The following is a 14,852-nucleotide window of genomic DNA, read 5'->3' as shown; positions in this document are numbered from 1 at the left end:
GGGAAGGTTTGCCCCTCACGGCCCGGGCGGGAGCCGCGCGGGCTCGGGCTAGGGCGGGCGACGAGGTCCCGGCCGGCCTCGGGGGTCTCCGGATCCTTCTTCGGTAAACTCCCAAGGCCGTGAGCCACCCGAGTAAATTTATCACGGGGGAGATTTTCAGTTTTGCACTAGAAAGAGAAAGCGCGAATCAAGCCCCCTTACTTCACAGGTGAAAAACAAAGCGCCTGCAGAAGTCCAGATCACAGCGGAACAGCTTTTAAGAGAAGCAAAAGAGAGAGAGCTTGAACTTCTCCCACCGCCTCCGCAACAGAAGATCACAGATGTTGAAGAGCTAAATGACTACAAACTGCGGAAAAGGAAGGTAAAGGGGGAAAAAACCCAACCCTAATCTTGGCACTTGTATGGACCATAGTAAAACTGCAGCACTTTAACTTAAACACGATGTACGCTATATTACTCGTGGATTTTCCAGGTGAATAGCAATTCTTAAAAAAACCCTAACATTTTCATAGAAAATGCTACTTTTGTGCTAAAATTGTAAGTTAAACATGTGTCACTTAAAGTGTAGTAGTACACAACATCTCACACGTGACCGTGTTCAGTATGCTCAGAACAGCGCAAGGGTCAGTGCATGCATGGCTTATATGCAGTATCCTCATCACCACTAACATCTGCCCAGTCTGCGTGACAGAACATCAGCAAGTTTTACAGCAATGCTGCTGGTTTTTTCCATCTCAACTGTTTAAAAAGCACAGTGTGTTTGCAAGTGATACTTCTGTATAATTATGGTATTACTTAGCATGCTTTAGAACACAGCTTTCTATACTAATTGCAGTTACGTCTGATGATTGTCTTGAAACTTTACCATTTTGCGCCTGAGATTTCAGGTGTAAACATTTTTCTTATTTAAAGAATTGTTTTGCTTGTGCAAACTTATCTGCAGTTTTGTTCTGCTTTTTCCTTTGATAATTGCTGTCCTGGATTGGCAAAGCAAGCATATCCCTAACAGGGAACTTTAAATGGTTTTGGATACAGGCAGGATAAGCTAGGGCTATCGTTCCCTGAAGCATATATGCATACGTTCAGGACTGGTGACTGTTGTAGCACAACGCAGCATGCCTGTGTTCAGCCCCGAGTGGGTGTTTGTGTCCCTCCTCACCATCGTGGCTGGGACTCCTCGTGAAGGCTTCGGGCCTTACTGCGCTGGTGTGCCTCACTCGGGCGCATGCAGAGCAGCTGCAGTCAGATGATCAGCACCACAGCACTGCAAAACCAGAGTTTGATATTACCTTTTTTCATCTCGTGTGAATGGCAGTAACGAGCCACCATGTTAACTGTGTTAAGCCGTGTTTAGCCACATGTTAAATACCAGTAGCGTTGATCCTGACAGTAGCCAAACACGAGACTGAAGATGCCCTCACCGCTGCACTGAGCAGTGAAATTTGCCCAGCACGTTTGACGCCAGCATGTAAGGCATCGTGCTTTAAAGAAAAGCTTACAGCAACGATACATACGGGTCAAAGTGAATAAACTTGTGCTGGTGCATCCAAGTATATTCAGGGTTGTCTGCAATGACTGGATTCCATCTGTCCATGTAATGTTGCTATTGAAACATTAAGCCAGAGATTAAAAAGAGAGCGTAAGATTTTAGTGCTGTCAGTTGTTATTCCATCAGTATTTCAGGTATTAGGTTGCAGGAGCGTGAGGTTAGTCCTATTCTGTGTGATGATCTATGCTTCTAGCTTCTCTTACACAATTTTTAGAAAGCGTTGTACTGAGCATGATTTGTTACTACATCTGCATGGGTGCAAGGCATTTGGAATTCATTCCAATAATAATAATTTTCCATAAGCCATTTATAACGAGATTGGTCTGCACAGAGGGATATCTTACAGAAATAATTTTCTCCTCAGACTTTTGAAGATAACATAAGAAAAAACAGGACTGTTATCAGTAACTGGATAAAGTACGCACAATGGGAGGAAAGCCTGAAAGAAATACAGAGGTAATTATGATGCAGCTGCAGACATCTCTTATAAACCTTTTAAGACACATGTTGACAAACACCATCAAAGTCTTGGAGACACATTATATATGCACCCTCTCTTTCTTTCCAGAGCCCGTTCCATCTACGAGCGTGCTTTAGATGTAGACTACAGAAATGTTACACTCTGGCTAAAATACGCAGAAATGGAAATGAAGAACCGCCAGGTTAATCATGCCCGAAACATCTGGGATCGAGCCATTACCACCCTCCCCAGGGTGAATCAGTTCTGGTATGTGCAGAGAATGGAGCATGGCTTCTACCTCCAAGGACTACAGATAATTTTTCTGTTTTGGTATCATGCAAAAGTGCATCGTTTTCAGTTTCTCCAAGTCTTCAGGAGAGTCTGAAAAAAACAAGGCAGCTTAAGTTTTGGAAAGGTTTGCTACGTGTCACGTGGTAAGAGTATTGGGAGATAAGGATGTTTGTGTGCCTGCATGCTGCCAATCACAACAGTATCCACAGGCGTTTCTGGGGTGCGAGTGGGGAAAATGAAGAAATCTCAGTAACACTCTTACTAAGCACTCAAAATCCATGTAATGTATGTGTTTGCTATGCGATTGTAAAAACTGCATCCTGTTTCCTAAGGTATAAGTACACTTACATGGAAGAGATGTTGGGGAATGTTGCTGGATCACGTCAGGTGTTTGAACGTTGGATGGAGTGGCAACCAGAGGAGCAAGCCTGGCATTCTTACATCAACTTTGAGCTGAGATACAAGGAGGTGGACAGGGCGCGTACCATTTACGAGAGATATATCCTTTCTAGTGCGTCGTGACACCTGCCTGAGTTTAGGCCTTCATTCTTCATTTTTTTTCTTATCTATTCTACCTCCAGCTATGTCCCTGTGTTCCTTTTTACTGTGGTGTTGGGAGTAAGCCACCATGCTGAGAGCCAGCAGTAGGTATTAAAAGCATGTTTAGTATACGCCTCCAAATCCAGTCAAATGAATGCATGTTTTTAACAGCAGTCGTGCTTCCAGCTCTTTTGCAGTCATCGTTTGTTTCAGACTTCCCCTCTTTAAACTTCTCCCTGACCCTTGCCTGATTTTTATCACTTTTAAAATTTTCTTTAAGTTCTCGGTGAGGCACAAAGCCTTTGCATGCTTAGAGCTGTTTTGTGTCTCCTTTCCAGTTGCATTTTTTGCATATGCTATCTTTAGGAGTCATTTCATACAGTCCGTGACCCTGTAGTCACTGGGAAGAATGCAATCTGAGATGCCCAGTTCAACCACCACTGTTTCTTTAACATAGCTCTACTTGTTATTGTTCATCCTGACGTTAAGAACTGGATCAAGTATGCCCGCTTTGAAGAGAAGCACAGTTATTTTGCTCACGCGAGAAAAGTATACGAGAGGGCAGTGGAGTTCTTTGGAGAAGAGCATATGGATGAGCACCTCTATGTGGCTTTCGCAAAATTTGAGGAGAACCAGAAAGAAGTAAGACCTTACTGATAATACGTCAGAGTAATACCAACCACCCCCGTAAGATTTCTTCGTGAATATCAAACTCGAGGCCACTTAACATTCGCTGCAATGCTTGTGTTTTTCAGCACCTTATGAGATACAGTTATTGTAGTCTGAGTTAAGGAGACAGTTTTTTTGCTTAGCTTCTATTTGCCTTTTGGTGACATCAGGGAAGTCTGTTCTAAGTCAAGCAGGCACCAAGTCTGCCAAGCCTGAGAGTAGTGTCATCGGATCAAATATATATCCTCAAATCTGTAAGTCACCGAGAGGTTGTAGGCCTGCATGATAAAAAAATTGGATTAGCGGTGTTTTTCCCAGCCTGTCTCTTTAAAGTGCCCAGGCCATTAAGGAATTGAAAAGGTTCTGGGATCCCAAACCCACAAGTTCTTAAAAAATATTCCAAGCCTGTAAATGAATAAGAGAAGGGCCATTTGGTGTTTACAGATTTCCTCCCCACCCCTGCAAAATTTACTCTTCAGGGAGATCTGTATTAGTCCTGTCCTAAACCACTCATTTACATGGAGATATTCTATGATTCTGTATTCTATTCAATATTGCAAAAAGCTCGTTGAGAAATTGTGGGGGAGGACAGAAGCAGCTTTATAAATATTACTCAACTGATATTTATGTTTTATGAAAATATGATATATTTTCAGTTTGAAAGAGTAAGGGTGATCTACAAATACGCCTTGGATAGAATTCCAAAACAGGACGCCCAAAATCTCTTCAAGAACTACACCATCTTTGAGAAGAAGTTTGGAGACAGAAGGGGGATTGAAGACATCATTGTCAGCAAGAGGAGATTCCAGTATGAAGAGGAAGTGAAGGTGGGTATTACAGATCTCCTCTGGGCTCATCGTACATCCAGCTGCTGCTCAAGGTACACGAGTGTCTCATGATACAAAGGCTGACAAGTTTCACGTTGCCTTTGATGCTCAGTCTGAGGAAATACCAGGAGAGCGCTGGTCTTTTTGGAGGCAGAACTCCACCCATGGGGGAGAGAATAATACTTGCATTCACTGCTTTTTTTGTTTCTGCATTCCAGTGTAGATTGTGGAGCCAAAGTTTTTGATTGAAGTGGGAGCTCAGCACCCTTCACAGTCATCTTAAGGGATAATGCAGTTTAGCTTGTAACTTCTTCACTGTTGTTCTACAGTAACGGTGACGGGACACCTTACCTGGGTGTAAATACCTTTTTGTGAGAAAGCAGGCGTGCTACGCTTATCTACTCTTCACTGAATACTATGTGTTTCATCATTTCCCTTCCCACAGTTCAGGTTGTTTGCCTTCTCTTAAAGAGTTCTTGTAAGTAAAATAAAAATAAAGAAACAAATGCGCTTTAACACCAAAGCTCTAGCTTCAGCTTTCCTGAGGCTGACAGTTTTCATCAGTATTCCGATGATCTATTTTAAAGGTGAAAGTCTGAATAAAAGCTGTAAGTAAAGGAACAGGGGCTGTTACTTGTAGTTGCTGAAGTTTCTTCCCCATTTCCTTGCTCCCATCTTTCTGGAAGGCAAATCCACATAATTACGATGCATGGTTTGACTACCTGAGGTTAGTTGAAAGCGATGCAGATGCCGAGACTGTCCGAGAAGTGTATGAAAGAGCCATCGCCAACGTTCCCCCAATTCAAGAGAAAAGACACTGGAAAAGATACATCTATCTTTGGATTAACTACGCATTGTATGAAGAGCTGGAGGCAAAGGCAAGTAGTAAGAACTCAGGGTTTTTTTCTTCCCTTCCCAATTATTTTCCTTATATTAATTAGCTACAGATATTTTACAGGAAAACTGAGAACTAACAATACTATCTGTCTTGTTTTGTGTAACGAATTACAGGATTTGCTGTTTAAGTATTGGGTTTTTTCTCTTCATTTTTCCCTCCCATGCATAGGGGGAAAATATTTCCGTTTCACCCCAGTTCATCCAGAAACATGCTGAGAATAAAAGCAGAAGTAGGTCTTTCTAGCCCCATCTGAACTGCCTGTTCAGGCTGTTACCTGAACTCGTGAAATAGTTTTATATTTAACAAAACTCTTCATGAAGCTGTTCCGTGAAGCAGTCAAATTCTTACTATAGTGGCCTCTTGAGGCTGTGTAAGTATTTCTTCTGTTACCAGTCATGTAAGCTTACAGCTGCTCTTTATTCCCTAAGTTGTAGTGCAGTATACCTCTTCAGTGTCTTAAAGGAAAAAAACCACTTTTTGTCTCCAGAACAGGGATGCTCCTGGTTTTATTGTTTAATTCTTTGTCCTGAATCTTGTTTTGAAAAGGTGACTCTTACTGGTTCTTGGAAGTTACCATCTTTGAATTGTGCACACTAAGTAGATAAGTACACTTATCTTAAGAATACACGACAACTTGACTTAAAGATACCATTCTGTGGTTTTGCAATCATTGCACAACTCTAAATATAGCGTAATCTTAGCAGTGAGCAAAAAACTTAATTTTGCCTGTTCTTACAGGATGCAGAGCGAACCAGACAAGTGTATCAGGCATGCGTCGAGCTCATTCCCCACAAGAAGGTATGGCTCCTCCAGCAGCTTGTATTGAGTCTTGGATTAAAATTCCCAAGATAAGAACCCTTAGTTTTCTTTCCCCCCAAGGTTCTGATGCGTAAGCAGCTCCGAATGGTTACTAGCATGTTTACAAAGACTCTGCTCAGGACTTTAAATATCCCTTCCTGTTTCTCATCATGTCCATATTCCAAAGTCAATAGGCTTTTTTCCAAGCTGCGTTAGATAGCTGTAATTTGCATCATTGATGGGAAATAGCAGGCCACACACTGAGGCCAGATTGCCTCAGAAGGATGCAACGCAAGGGTTTCTCCAGTACTTTCAAATTACTAAGAAGAAATTGCTCTAAGAAGCTAAAATAACATAGAGGGTAGTCTAGCACTATTAAACAGCAGGGAAGATCCCTGCTCTAATTCTTTACTTACTTGCTTGATCAGGTTGTGTCCTTTCATAGCTACTCTCAGCCTAGTTGCCCATACCTTCTGCAGAATACTTGTTCCTCTATTTTATATGGGGTTACCGCCTTTTATGGCAACTGTTCCTAATTGTCCGCACGGCCCCAGCTGAGAGAGGTACGTTTGATAAACCATCTTTCAGGTGTGTATTCCTCATTGTAATTGGTCTTGGAGACTGATTTTTTTTTTTTTTTTTTTTTATTATTTCTGTGGGTTTTTTGCCGGTGGGCTTTAACCAAAATATTCACGTGGCCAAACCCTTAAAACAGTTTATCAGCATTGCCTTGGAACGTCAGGAAATCTTAGTTACTGTACTTCCTTTTCTACTTTGTCATTAATCATGTCACCTGAGTATCAACTGTGTAGCTTAGGACTAATCTGTAATTATTAAGAGTTGATTGGCTGTTAATTGATTCAGTGATAGCTGAATTTTACCAATCAATTGGTTGGTTTAAAAGCCTTATCTTGGGTTGGGAAGACCTCTGTCCTGGCCATTTTTCTTTCATCTGTGGTGGAGTATATTGTCCTGTTCTAGAGAGGTGGTTTTGGCTTATGAACTCTCAACTTCTTAGCAGGAAAACACTGAGATCAAATGCAATTAGCTATGGTAGAGGCAACATCTTATATAGACAGAGTGATTATTTTTTTAAAGAACATAGGCAGTGTTATTTACTAAGTTTCCAGCATAAGCATCGCATTGTTCTTTTTCTTTCAGTTTACGTTTGCCAAAATATGGCTGCTGTATGCACAGTTTGAAATACGTCAGAAAAATCTTCCACTTGCCAGAAGAGCTTTGGTAAGCTTTTGTTAATTCCATAATTGACTTTAATAGTAACAAGGGAATGGCATTAAAAGATCTTAAATTGTCCTTTATGAATCGCTGGTTTAATCCACTTAAATAAAGCATCCAAGAAGTCTGCAGGGACCAGTATTTACTGTCATGTATGATTTAAAAAGAAGCATAGCTTGATATGATGAATTAGCCACGGGCAGAAATGAATGCAGCTTTCTCGTTTCAGCAGACAAAATGCGTCTGAATGCAAGAGTACCCAAATCAGCTTAGTGCACTTGGAAATTTTTAACTGCTGCTGCTTTGTTTAAATTATACTTGTACTGACAATAGTGTTTTAAAAAGCTTTTTAAATAAATAGGAGTTTTTGACTCTCAGAAATGAAGACCTGCTGAATAGAGTGTTTGAGTCCCAGCTACCAGGTTGCTGATAGATGCAATCACAGGGACTTTGGGCAGGCTCCAGAGCTTCTGTGTGGATCCACTGTGTGAATGTCAGCATGTTAGAGAACAATGGAGTACATTTTGGCAGCAAAACCTTTTGAAATGAAAAACTTTCTTTCCCTTCAGCTCAGATATTCTGAATGAGCTCAGTGATAGCATTAGGATTTTTGGGAGAAAGCTGATGTAGGCAACAGTTGAGGTGGTTTGACTTTAAAGAGGAAACTGGTGGGGTTTCCACCAAACCCATGGCACTGTAGTGATAGGAGCATAAACATGAGTGGCCTTCTGTAGCTGACACTGGGCCGAGTCTGCCCCCAGTGTCTAGTAAAGCTTTGTCTCTTGAGCTGGACTCCTGCTCGTGACCAGAAAAAAACAAAGCGGAGGGGGGTTAAGTCCCCTGTGAGACTGTTACTGTCTCCCTGTAGGAGGAGACAACCGTCTGTCCTGAAGCATGCTGCTGTTCTAGCTTGGCTTAAGATACCATCGCTCAACATCACCACAGTCACCAGTCAGCACCCTGCTTCTGGCTGCCTTTATTTTGGGGGGGTAAATACTGTGGTAGATTCTGGAAAGGATGCTTTGGCCCATCTAGAAATATAAAGTTTCCTTGGTTTCTTTTAGGCTTCTCTTTTGTTGGTCTTTTCCCCTGTTGTTTCATTTCTTTGACAGACTTCTTTTTAGTAGGTCACCTTTTTCTTATTTCGGAAACCAGATTTTGCTGCTGCAGCCATAATACTTTTTTGGACAGGACCCAGATTTGGCAAGCAGTTTCTTTCTTTTGCAATGAGTTGACTTTCAGCCACCTCTTTGGCAAGAAACCTTGCTCCTGTCCTGAGGTTAGGGTCCTGCACTGTCACCATGCAGAAGAGAAGGTCCAGCTCCTGATGCTGAAGCTCTCACCAGCGTGCAGACAGCTCTGCATTATTTTCACTGGCTGTAGATGGTGTGTGGATTCTTTGTTTTCCCAGGGTCTGAGAGATGCTGGGACTGGGAGACAGGAGATTGGCTGGAGCCTCTGCTTCTTAAGAAAATAGTAATGGGGGGGCGTGTGGGGAAGAACTGAGCATTTCTGGAAATAGAAAAGACATTTATAGAGTTGGAGTTGAGCAAACTGATATTCCCAAGTGGTGGTTTCCTCCATCTTTAATAAGTACCAAGATAATCAATGTGTAGGAAAGTTGTGCAGAATTGTAGTAGGGGAATTTGATCTCAAATTACTGAATTCACATCAGCTTGAGGGAACAGAGGCTGTAGTGCTTAATAAATAATACCTGTCTACGGAAGTGACTCAAAGGGTGACGCTCACTGCGTATCTGTCTCAGATAATGCCCATTCTTAGCTCTCGCTTTAGAAGGTTCCCAAATTAAGAATCAGAAACTGCTTTCTTACAGCTTGGCACCGTGGTTTTGGACAGACCGTTTTCTTCAGATGCCGAAGCATATCAAAAAGGAAATCTTTTTTTTAAACATGATTCTCCACCTATCCATTATCGTAAGCCAGCAGGCAGGGAGCGTGGACAATTCTCCATGCCATGGTGAATAGCAGTGGTGGTCCAGGAGAAGCTTCTCTTGATGTAATTTGTTTTGTAAGATACTTGGGAACTGCTTACCTGGAAGGCTGGTGCTGTGCTTGCTTCAGCTTTTGATGCAAGATGAAGCATTCATTTGATGAGCCAGGGTGAGTTCCAACTCGTACCTCATGGGGGATCCGTGGTATGTAGAAGCATAACAAGTTAAAAGGTTTTCTGCTTTCAGAGGTTTTGGTGGTGTTTATGGACGAACGCTCATTTTGCAAACAGTGCTCGGATTTCATGCTGGCACCAGCCAGAGTCTTAAAAAATAAGCTCTGCTCAAAAATTAATTTTAGTTCAAATACTGGAGAGTAAACAGGTGCTTAGAAAATAGACTGGGTTTTTCCCTTGCAAGATCTTGAAGTTTGTTTTGGTTTTTTTTGCTTAACAGGGGACATCCATAGGTAAATGTCCAAAAAACAAACTGTTCAAAGGTTATATTGAGTTGGAGTTACAACTGCGAGAATTTGATCGTTGCCGAAAGCTGTATGAAAAATTCCTGGAGTTTGCACCGGAAAACTGCACATCATGGATTAAATTTGCTGAACTAGAGACTATTCTTGGGGATATCGATCGAGCCCGTGCAATATATGAGTTGGCTATCGGCCAGCCCCGGCTAGACATGCCAGAGGTAAGGCAGCAGATGAACTTTACAGTTGGCACAATTTTAAGGTATTTATTACACAGCGTGGCTAATTAAAATGTAAATAACCTACCAGCTTGAACAGAACCGCTTACCGCAGCGGCTTAGCCTGTGTCTCATCAATTTAGCATCTGTTCCTTAGCAGGGTACACAGGACTATAAAACCCACGATAAAACATGGAGGGGGAAGCATGCTTGCAGGAGCAAGCTAAAGGGATTACGTGCACAAGATTTGATGCTGCTTAGTCGTAATCCTAGCTTGTGCGGTCAATTAATGCTCAGATCTCTGAGACTTTCTTCCAGGGAAATTTCACATTTGTCAGTGCTCCTACTCTTTTTTTTTCTTTTTTCCATTCTCTCAGTGCGCTATTACCATAGTGAGAGACTTCTTTTGCAGGTTCTTTGGAAATCCTACATCGACTTTGAAATTGAGCAAGAAGAGTATGAGAAAACAAGAAACCTTTACCGCAGATTACTTCAGCGGACGCAGCATGTTAAGGTGTGTATGGCTACCCAGAACAGAATTGGCCTTGAGTCAAGTCCATGGTGGATGGAAACCCTGGCCTGCTTTGAGTGCACGGCTTTTTCAAATCAGCGGTGAACCTAAGTTCAGTACCATGCCTGTGCCACGAAAAGGGGAAAGGCATTTCTCAATTACACACAGCAATGGGCATTTCTTATGTGAAAGGCAGCTTTGCAGAAGGTTTCAAAGCAGCCTCTTCCTGACAAGTAGCTTTGGAATTTTAGCAGCAAAAACATGGCAAGCAAAAGGGAGTTGTGATTTTTTCTGGTGTAGTTTGGTGCTGCCGTTTGACTAAATTCAGACAGATTTATCACGACCCAATTCAGACAGATTTATCACGACCCGAAACAACTGCAAGAAATTTGCCAGTGTGGCTTATGTGAATGAAAATGAGGCAAATCTCACGCGTGTGAAACAAACATGAATTTTCTAGGCATCTGCTTAGGAAAAAGTGCTTTGGACTGGCATTGACATCTGCTTGTTTGGCTGCTCTGGTTTTTTAAACTGTCACTTAGCCATCAGACTTCAGAATGGAGGTTGGAGCTTGGTTGTGATTTGCTCTCACCACAGGTATGGATCAGCTTTGCGCAGTTTGAGCTCTCTGCAGGGAGGGAGCAGAATTTGTCAAGATGCCGGCAGATTTATGAAGAGGCTAATAAGGCAATGCGAAACTGCGAGGAGAAAGAGGAGAGAGTCATGCTTCTGGAATCCTGGAGGAGCTTTGAAGAGGAGTTTGGAACAGATACCACTAAAGAGAGGATAGATAAACTTATGCCTGAGAAAATAAAGAAGCGGAGGAAACTGCAGGCTGAGGATGGGGTAAGAGGAAAAATGATGGAAGTGGTCACACTGAATCCTTGGCAGCTTTGTGCTGGGGTCTGGTGCACAAACCACAGGCTGCTATGGTGGGGGCTATAGCTGCATACCAATTTTACTGCAGTAATTGAAAAAAGCATTGGCCTGAAACGTGTGCTGCTGAGCCGCTTGTTCTTCAGCAGGCTAGGTGGGCAAGTTGGTTCAGAGTGAAATACTCACACCAAACGCTCAAGCTACCTTTGCTTTAAACTCCTGCCATAAGCAAATCGAAACAGCCTTAGGTAGTGCTGTGCGCATCGTGTTTGTTTGGGAAACCGTAGCCAGGCTGTCCATCAAATCTGCTTGCTCATTCTGCACAGCAGAACTGTCTTACGCCCATTCAGCTCATGGCTTTCAGCTGCTGTGGATGGTCTAACAAACACTGATTTTAATTTTATCTCACTGTTACGCTTATTAGAAGCACCTTCTAATAGCTGACATTAAGATGCAAATTAAACTTGCTTTGTGCTATTTTTTTCCCTAGTCTGATGCTGGCTGGGAGGAATACTATGACTACATTTTCCCAGAAGATACTGCCAATCAGCCTAATCTCAAACTGCTTGCTATGGCTAAACTCTGGAAGAAGCAGCAACAGGAGAGCGAAGCTGCAGAGATGGATCCGGACAAAGACATTGATGAAAGCCAGTCTTAATGCATTGCCTTTCCCCGCCCCCTTTCTTGGGTATTGTACAGTCTTTTCATTGCTGACAAATAAATGGATTTGGAGAGTTTTACTATTACTGACTTGAGACATTGTTTGGAAAAAAAGCACCACGTTGGAGTTGATTCCCATGAACAGTCTGTTCATTTCTGACAACTGCAAGGCCGTGGGCCCAGTGCAGCTCTTACCAGTGAGCTGAGAACTGGAAGAACTGGACGGCAGCTTTGTTCTTAGCACAAGACCCACGGTTCTAAGGCTCCTCCAAACTATCACAGAACTGATGTGTGGAAACTCCACAATCTGTAAGATTGTAAAGTAGGTATGTTTATTCAGCGCTGGGCAGCACGGGGGGCAGTCCCACCAAAGTCGTGCCCATGTCCTCTTGGCAGCTTGTCCTGTTTATATGTAGCTTATTACACAGCGTGGCTAATTAAAATGTAAATAACCTACCAGCTTGAACAGAACCGCTTACCGCAGCGGCTTAGCCTGTGTCTCATCAATTTAGCATCTGTTCCTTAGCAGGGTACACAGGACTATAAAACCCACGATAAAACATGGAGGGGGAAGCATGCTTGCAGGAGCAAGCTAAAGGGATTACGTGCACAAGATTTGATGCTGCTTAGTCGTAATCCTAGCTTGTGCGGTCAATTAATGCTCAGATCTCTGAGACTTTCTTCCAGGGAAATTTCACATTTGTCAGTGCTCCTACTCTTTTTTTTTCTTTTTTCCATTCTCTCAGTGCGCTATTACCATAGTGAGAGACTTCTTTTGCAGGTTCTTTGGAAATCCTACATCGACTTTGAAATTGAGCAAGAAGAGTATGAGAAAACAAGAAACCTTTACCGCAGATTACTTCAGCGGACGCAGCATGTTAAGGTGTGTATGGCTACCCAGAACAGAATTGGCCTTGAGTCAAGTCCATGGTGGATGGAAACCCTGGCCTGCTTTGAGTGCACGGCTTTTTCAAATCAGCGGTGAACCTAAGTTCAGTACCATGCCTGTGCCACGAAAAGGGGAAAGGCATTTCTCAATTACACACAGCAATGGGCATTTCTTATGTGAAAGGCAGCTTTGCAGAAGGTTTCAAAGCAGCCTCTTCCTGACAAGTAGCTTTGGAATTTTAGCAGCAAAAACATGGCAAGCAAAAGGGAGTTGTGATTTTTTCTGGTGTAGTTTGGTGCTGCCGTTTGACTAAATTCAGACAGATTTATCACGACCCAATTCAGACAGATTTATCACGACCCAATTCAGACAGATTTATCACGACCCAATTCAGACAGATTTATCACGACCCGAAACAACTGCAAGAAATTTGCCAGTGTGGCTTATGTGAATGAAAATGAGGCAAATCTCACGCGTGTGAAACAAACATGAATTTTCTAGGCATCTGCTTAGGAAAAAGTGCTTTGGACTGGCATTGACATCTGCTTGTTTGGCTGCTCTGGTTTTTTAAACTGTCACTTAGCCATCAGACTTCAGAATGGAGGTTGGAGCTTGGTTGTGATTTGCTCTCACCACAGGTATGGATCAGCTTTGCGCAGTTTGAGCTCTCTGCAGGGAGGGAGCAGAATTTGTCAAGATGCCGGCAGATTTATGAAGAGGCTAATAAGGCAATGCGAAACTGCGAGGAGAAAGAGGAGAGAGTCATGCTTCTGGAATCCTGGAGGAGCTTTGAAGAGGAGTTTGGAACAGATACCACTAAAGAGAGGATAGATAAACTTATGCCTGAGAAAATAAAGAAGCGGAGGAAACTGCAGGCTGAGGATGGGGTAAGAGGAAAAATGATGGAAGTGGTCACACTGAATCCTTGGCAGCTTTGTGCTGGGGTCTGGTGCACAAACCACAGGCTGCTATGGTGGGGGCTATAGCTGCATACCAATTTTACTGCAGTAATTGAAAAAAGCATTGGCCTGAAACGTGTGCTGCTGAGCCGCTTGTTCTTCAGCAGGCTAGGTGGGCAAGTTGGTTCAGAGTGAAATACTCACACCAAACGCTCAAGCTACCTTTGCTTTAAACTCCTGCCATAAGCAAATCGAAACAGCCTTAGGTAGTGCTGTGCGCATCGTGTTTGTTTGGGAAACCGTAGCCAGGCTGTCCATCAAATCTGCCTGCTCATTCTGCACAGCAGAACTGTCTTACGCCCATTCAGCTCATGGCTTTCAGCTGCTGTGGATGGTCTAACAAACACTGATTTTAATTTTATCTCACTGTTACGCTTATTAGAAGCACCTTCTAATAGCTGACATTAAGATGCAAATTAAACTTGCTTTGTGCTATTTTTTTCCCTAGTCTGATGCTGGCTGGGAGGAATACTATGACTACATTTTCCCAGAAGATACTGCCAATCAGCCTAATCTCAAACTGCTTGCTATGGCTAAACTCTGGAAGAAGCAGCAACAGGAGAGCGAAGCTGCAGAGATGGATCCGGACAAAGACATTGATGAAAGCCAGTCTTAATGCATTGCCTTTCCCCGCCCCCTTTCTTGGGTATTGTACAGTCTTTTCATTGCTGACAAATAAATGGATTTGGAGAGTTTTACTATTACTGACTTGAGACATTGTTTGGAAAAAAAGCACCACGTTGGAGTTGATTCCCATGAACAGTCTGTTCATTTCTGACAACTGCAAGGCCGTGGGCCCAGTGCAGCTCTTACCAGTGAGCTGAGAACTGGAAGAACTGGACGGCAGCTTTGTTCTTAGCACAAGACCCACGGTTCTAAGGCTCCTCCAAACTATCACAGAACTGATGTGTGGAAACTCCACAATCTGTAAGATTGTAAAGTAGGTATGTTTATTCAGCGCTGGGCAGCACGGGGGGCAGTCCCACCAAAGTCGTGCCCATGTCCTCTTGGCAGCTTGTCCTGTTTATATGTAGCCAAGTGTTACATA

The 14,852-nt window shown here is 42.8% G+C and overlaps 2 protein-coding genes across 2 annotated transcripts; both read left to right on the top strand.

Moving 5' to 3' along the window:
* The first annotated feature begins 208 nt into the window (after positions 1-208).
* LOC104130169 (crooked neck-like protein 1) lies at positions 209-12,042 on the top strand. Its single transcript, XM_035898620.1, has 13 exons — positions 209-361; positions 1,914-2,005; positions 2,118-2,276; positions 2,633-2,799; positions 3,304-3,482; positions 4,166-4,336; positions 5,023-5,214; positions 5,973-6,032; positions 7,194-7,274; positions 9,673-9,912; positions 10,322-10,423; positions 11,018-11,266; positions 11,787-12,042. Exons 3-13 carry the CDS (start codon positions 2,191-2,193, stop codon positions 11,952-11,954), a joined length of 1,695 nt encoding a protein of 564 aa, XP_035754513.1. The 5' UTR covers positions 209-361; positions 1,914-2,005; positions 2,118-2,190; the 3' UTR covers positions 11,955-12,042.
* Positions 12,043-12,388: 346 nt separating this feature from the next.
* On the top strand, positions 12,389-14,508 carry LOC118452740 (crooked neck-like protein 1). The gene is made up of 3 exons (XM_035898621.1): positions 12,389-12,839; positions 13,484-13,732; positions 14,253-14,508. Exons 1-3 carry the CDS (start codon positions 12,576-12,578, stop codon positions 14,418-14,420), a joined length of 681 nt encoding a protein of 226 aa, XP_035754514.1. The 5' UTR covers positions 12,389-12,575; the 3' UTR covers positions 14,421-14,508.
* The last annotated feature ends 344 nt before the right edge of the window (positions 14,509-14,852 follow it).

This window comes from Egretta garzetta, unplaced genomic scaffold (genome assembly GCF_000687185.1).
Source record: "Egretta garzetta isolate BGI_Z169 unplaced genomic scaffold, ASM68718v1 scaffold198, whole genome shotgun sequence".
Classification (NCBI taxonomy): Eukaryota; Metazoa; Chordata; class Aves; order Pelecaniformes; family Ardeidae; genus Egretta; species Egretta garzetta.
Note: the sequence above shows the minus strand (reverse complement) of the source record. Positions and strands in the feature narration are given on the sequence as shown.

What these genes read in the sequence shown, in the direction of transcription:
- LOC118452740 (XM_035898621.1), top strand. Translation starts at nt 12,576, where the DNA reads ATGCTGCTTAGTCGTAATCCTAGCTTGTGCGGTCAATTAATGCTCAGA. An exon ending in AGCGGACGCAGCATGTTAAG is followed by an intron (nt 12,840 to 13,483) that starts GTGTGTATGGCT and finishes CTCTCACCACAG; the next exon opens with GTATGGATCAGCTTTGCGCA. An exon ending in AACTGCAGGCTGAGGATGGG is followed by an intron (nt 13,733 to 14,252) that starts GTAAGAGGAAAA and finishes TTTTTTCCCTAG; the next exon opens with TCTGATGCTGGCTGGGAGGA.
- LOC104130169 (XM_035898620.1), top strand. Translation starts at nt 2,191, where the DNA reads ATGGAAATGAAGAACCGCCAGGTTAATCATGCCCGAAACATCTGGGAT. An exon ending in CCCAGGGTGAATCAGTTCTG is followed by an intron (nt 2,277 to 2,632) that starts GTATGTGCAGAG and finishes CTGTTTCCTAAG; the next exon opens with GTATAAGTACACTTACATGG. An exon ending in AGCTCATTCCCCACAAGAAG is followed by an intron (nt 6,033 to 7,193) that starts GTATGGCTCCTC and finishes TTTTTCTTTCAG; the next exon opens with TTTACGTTTGCCAAAATATG.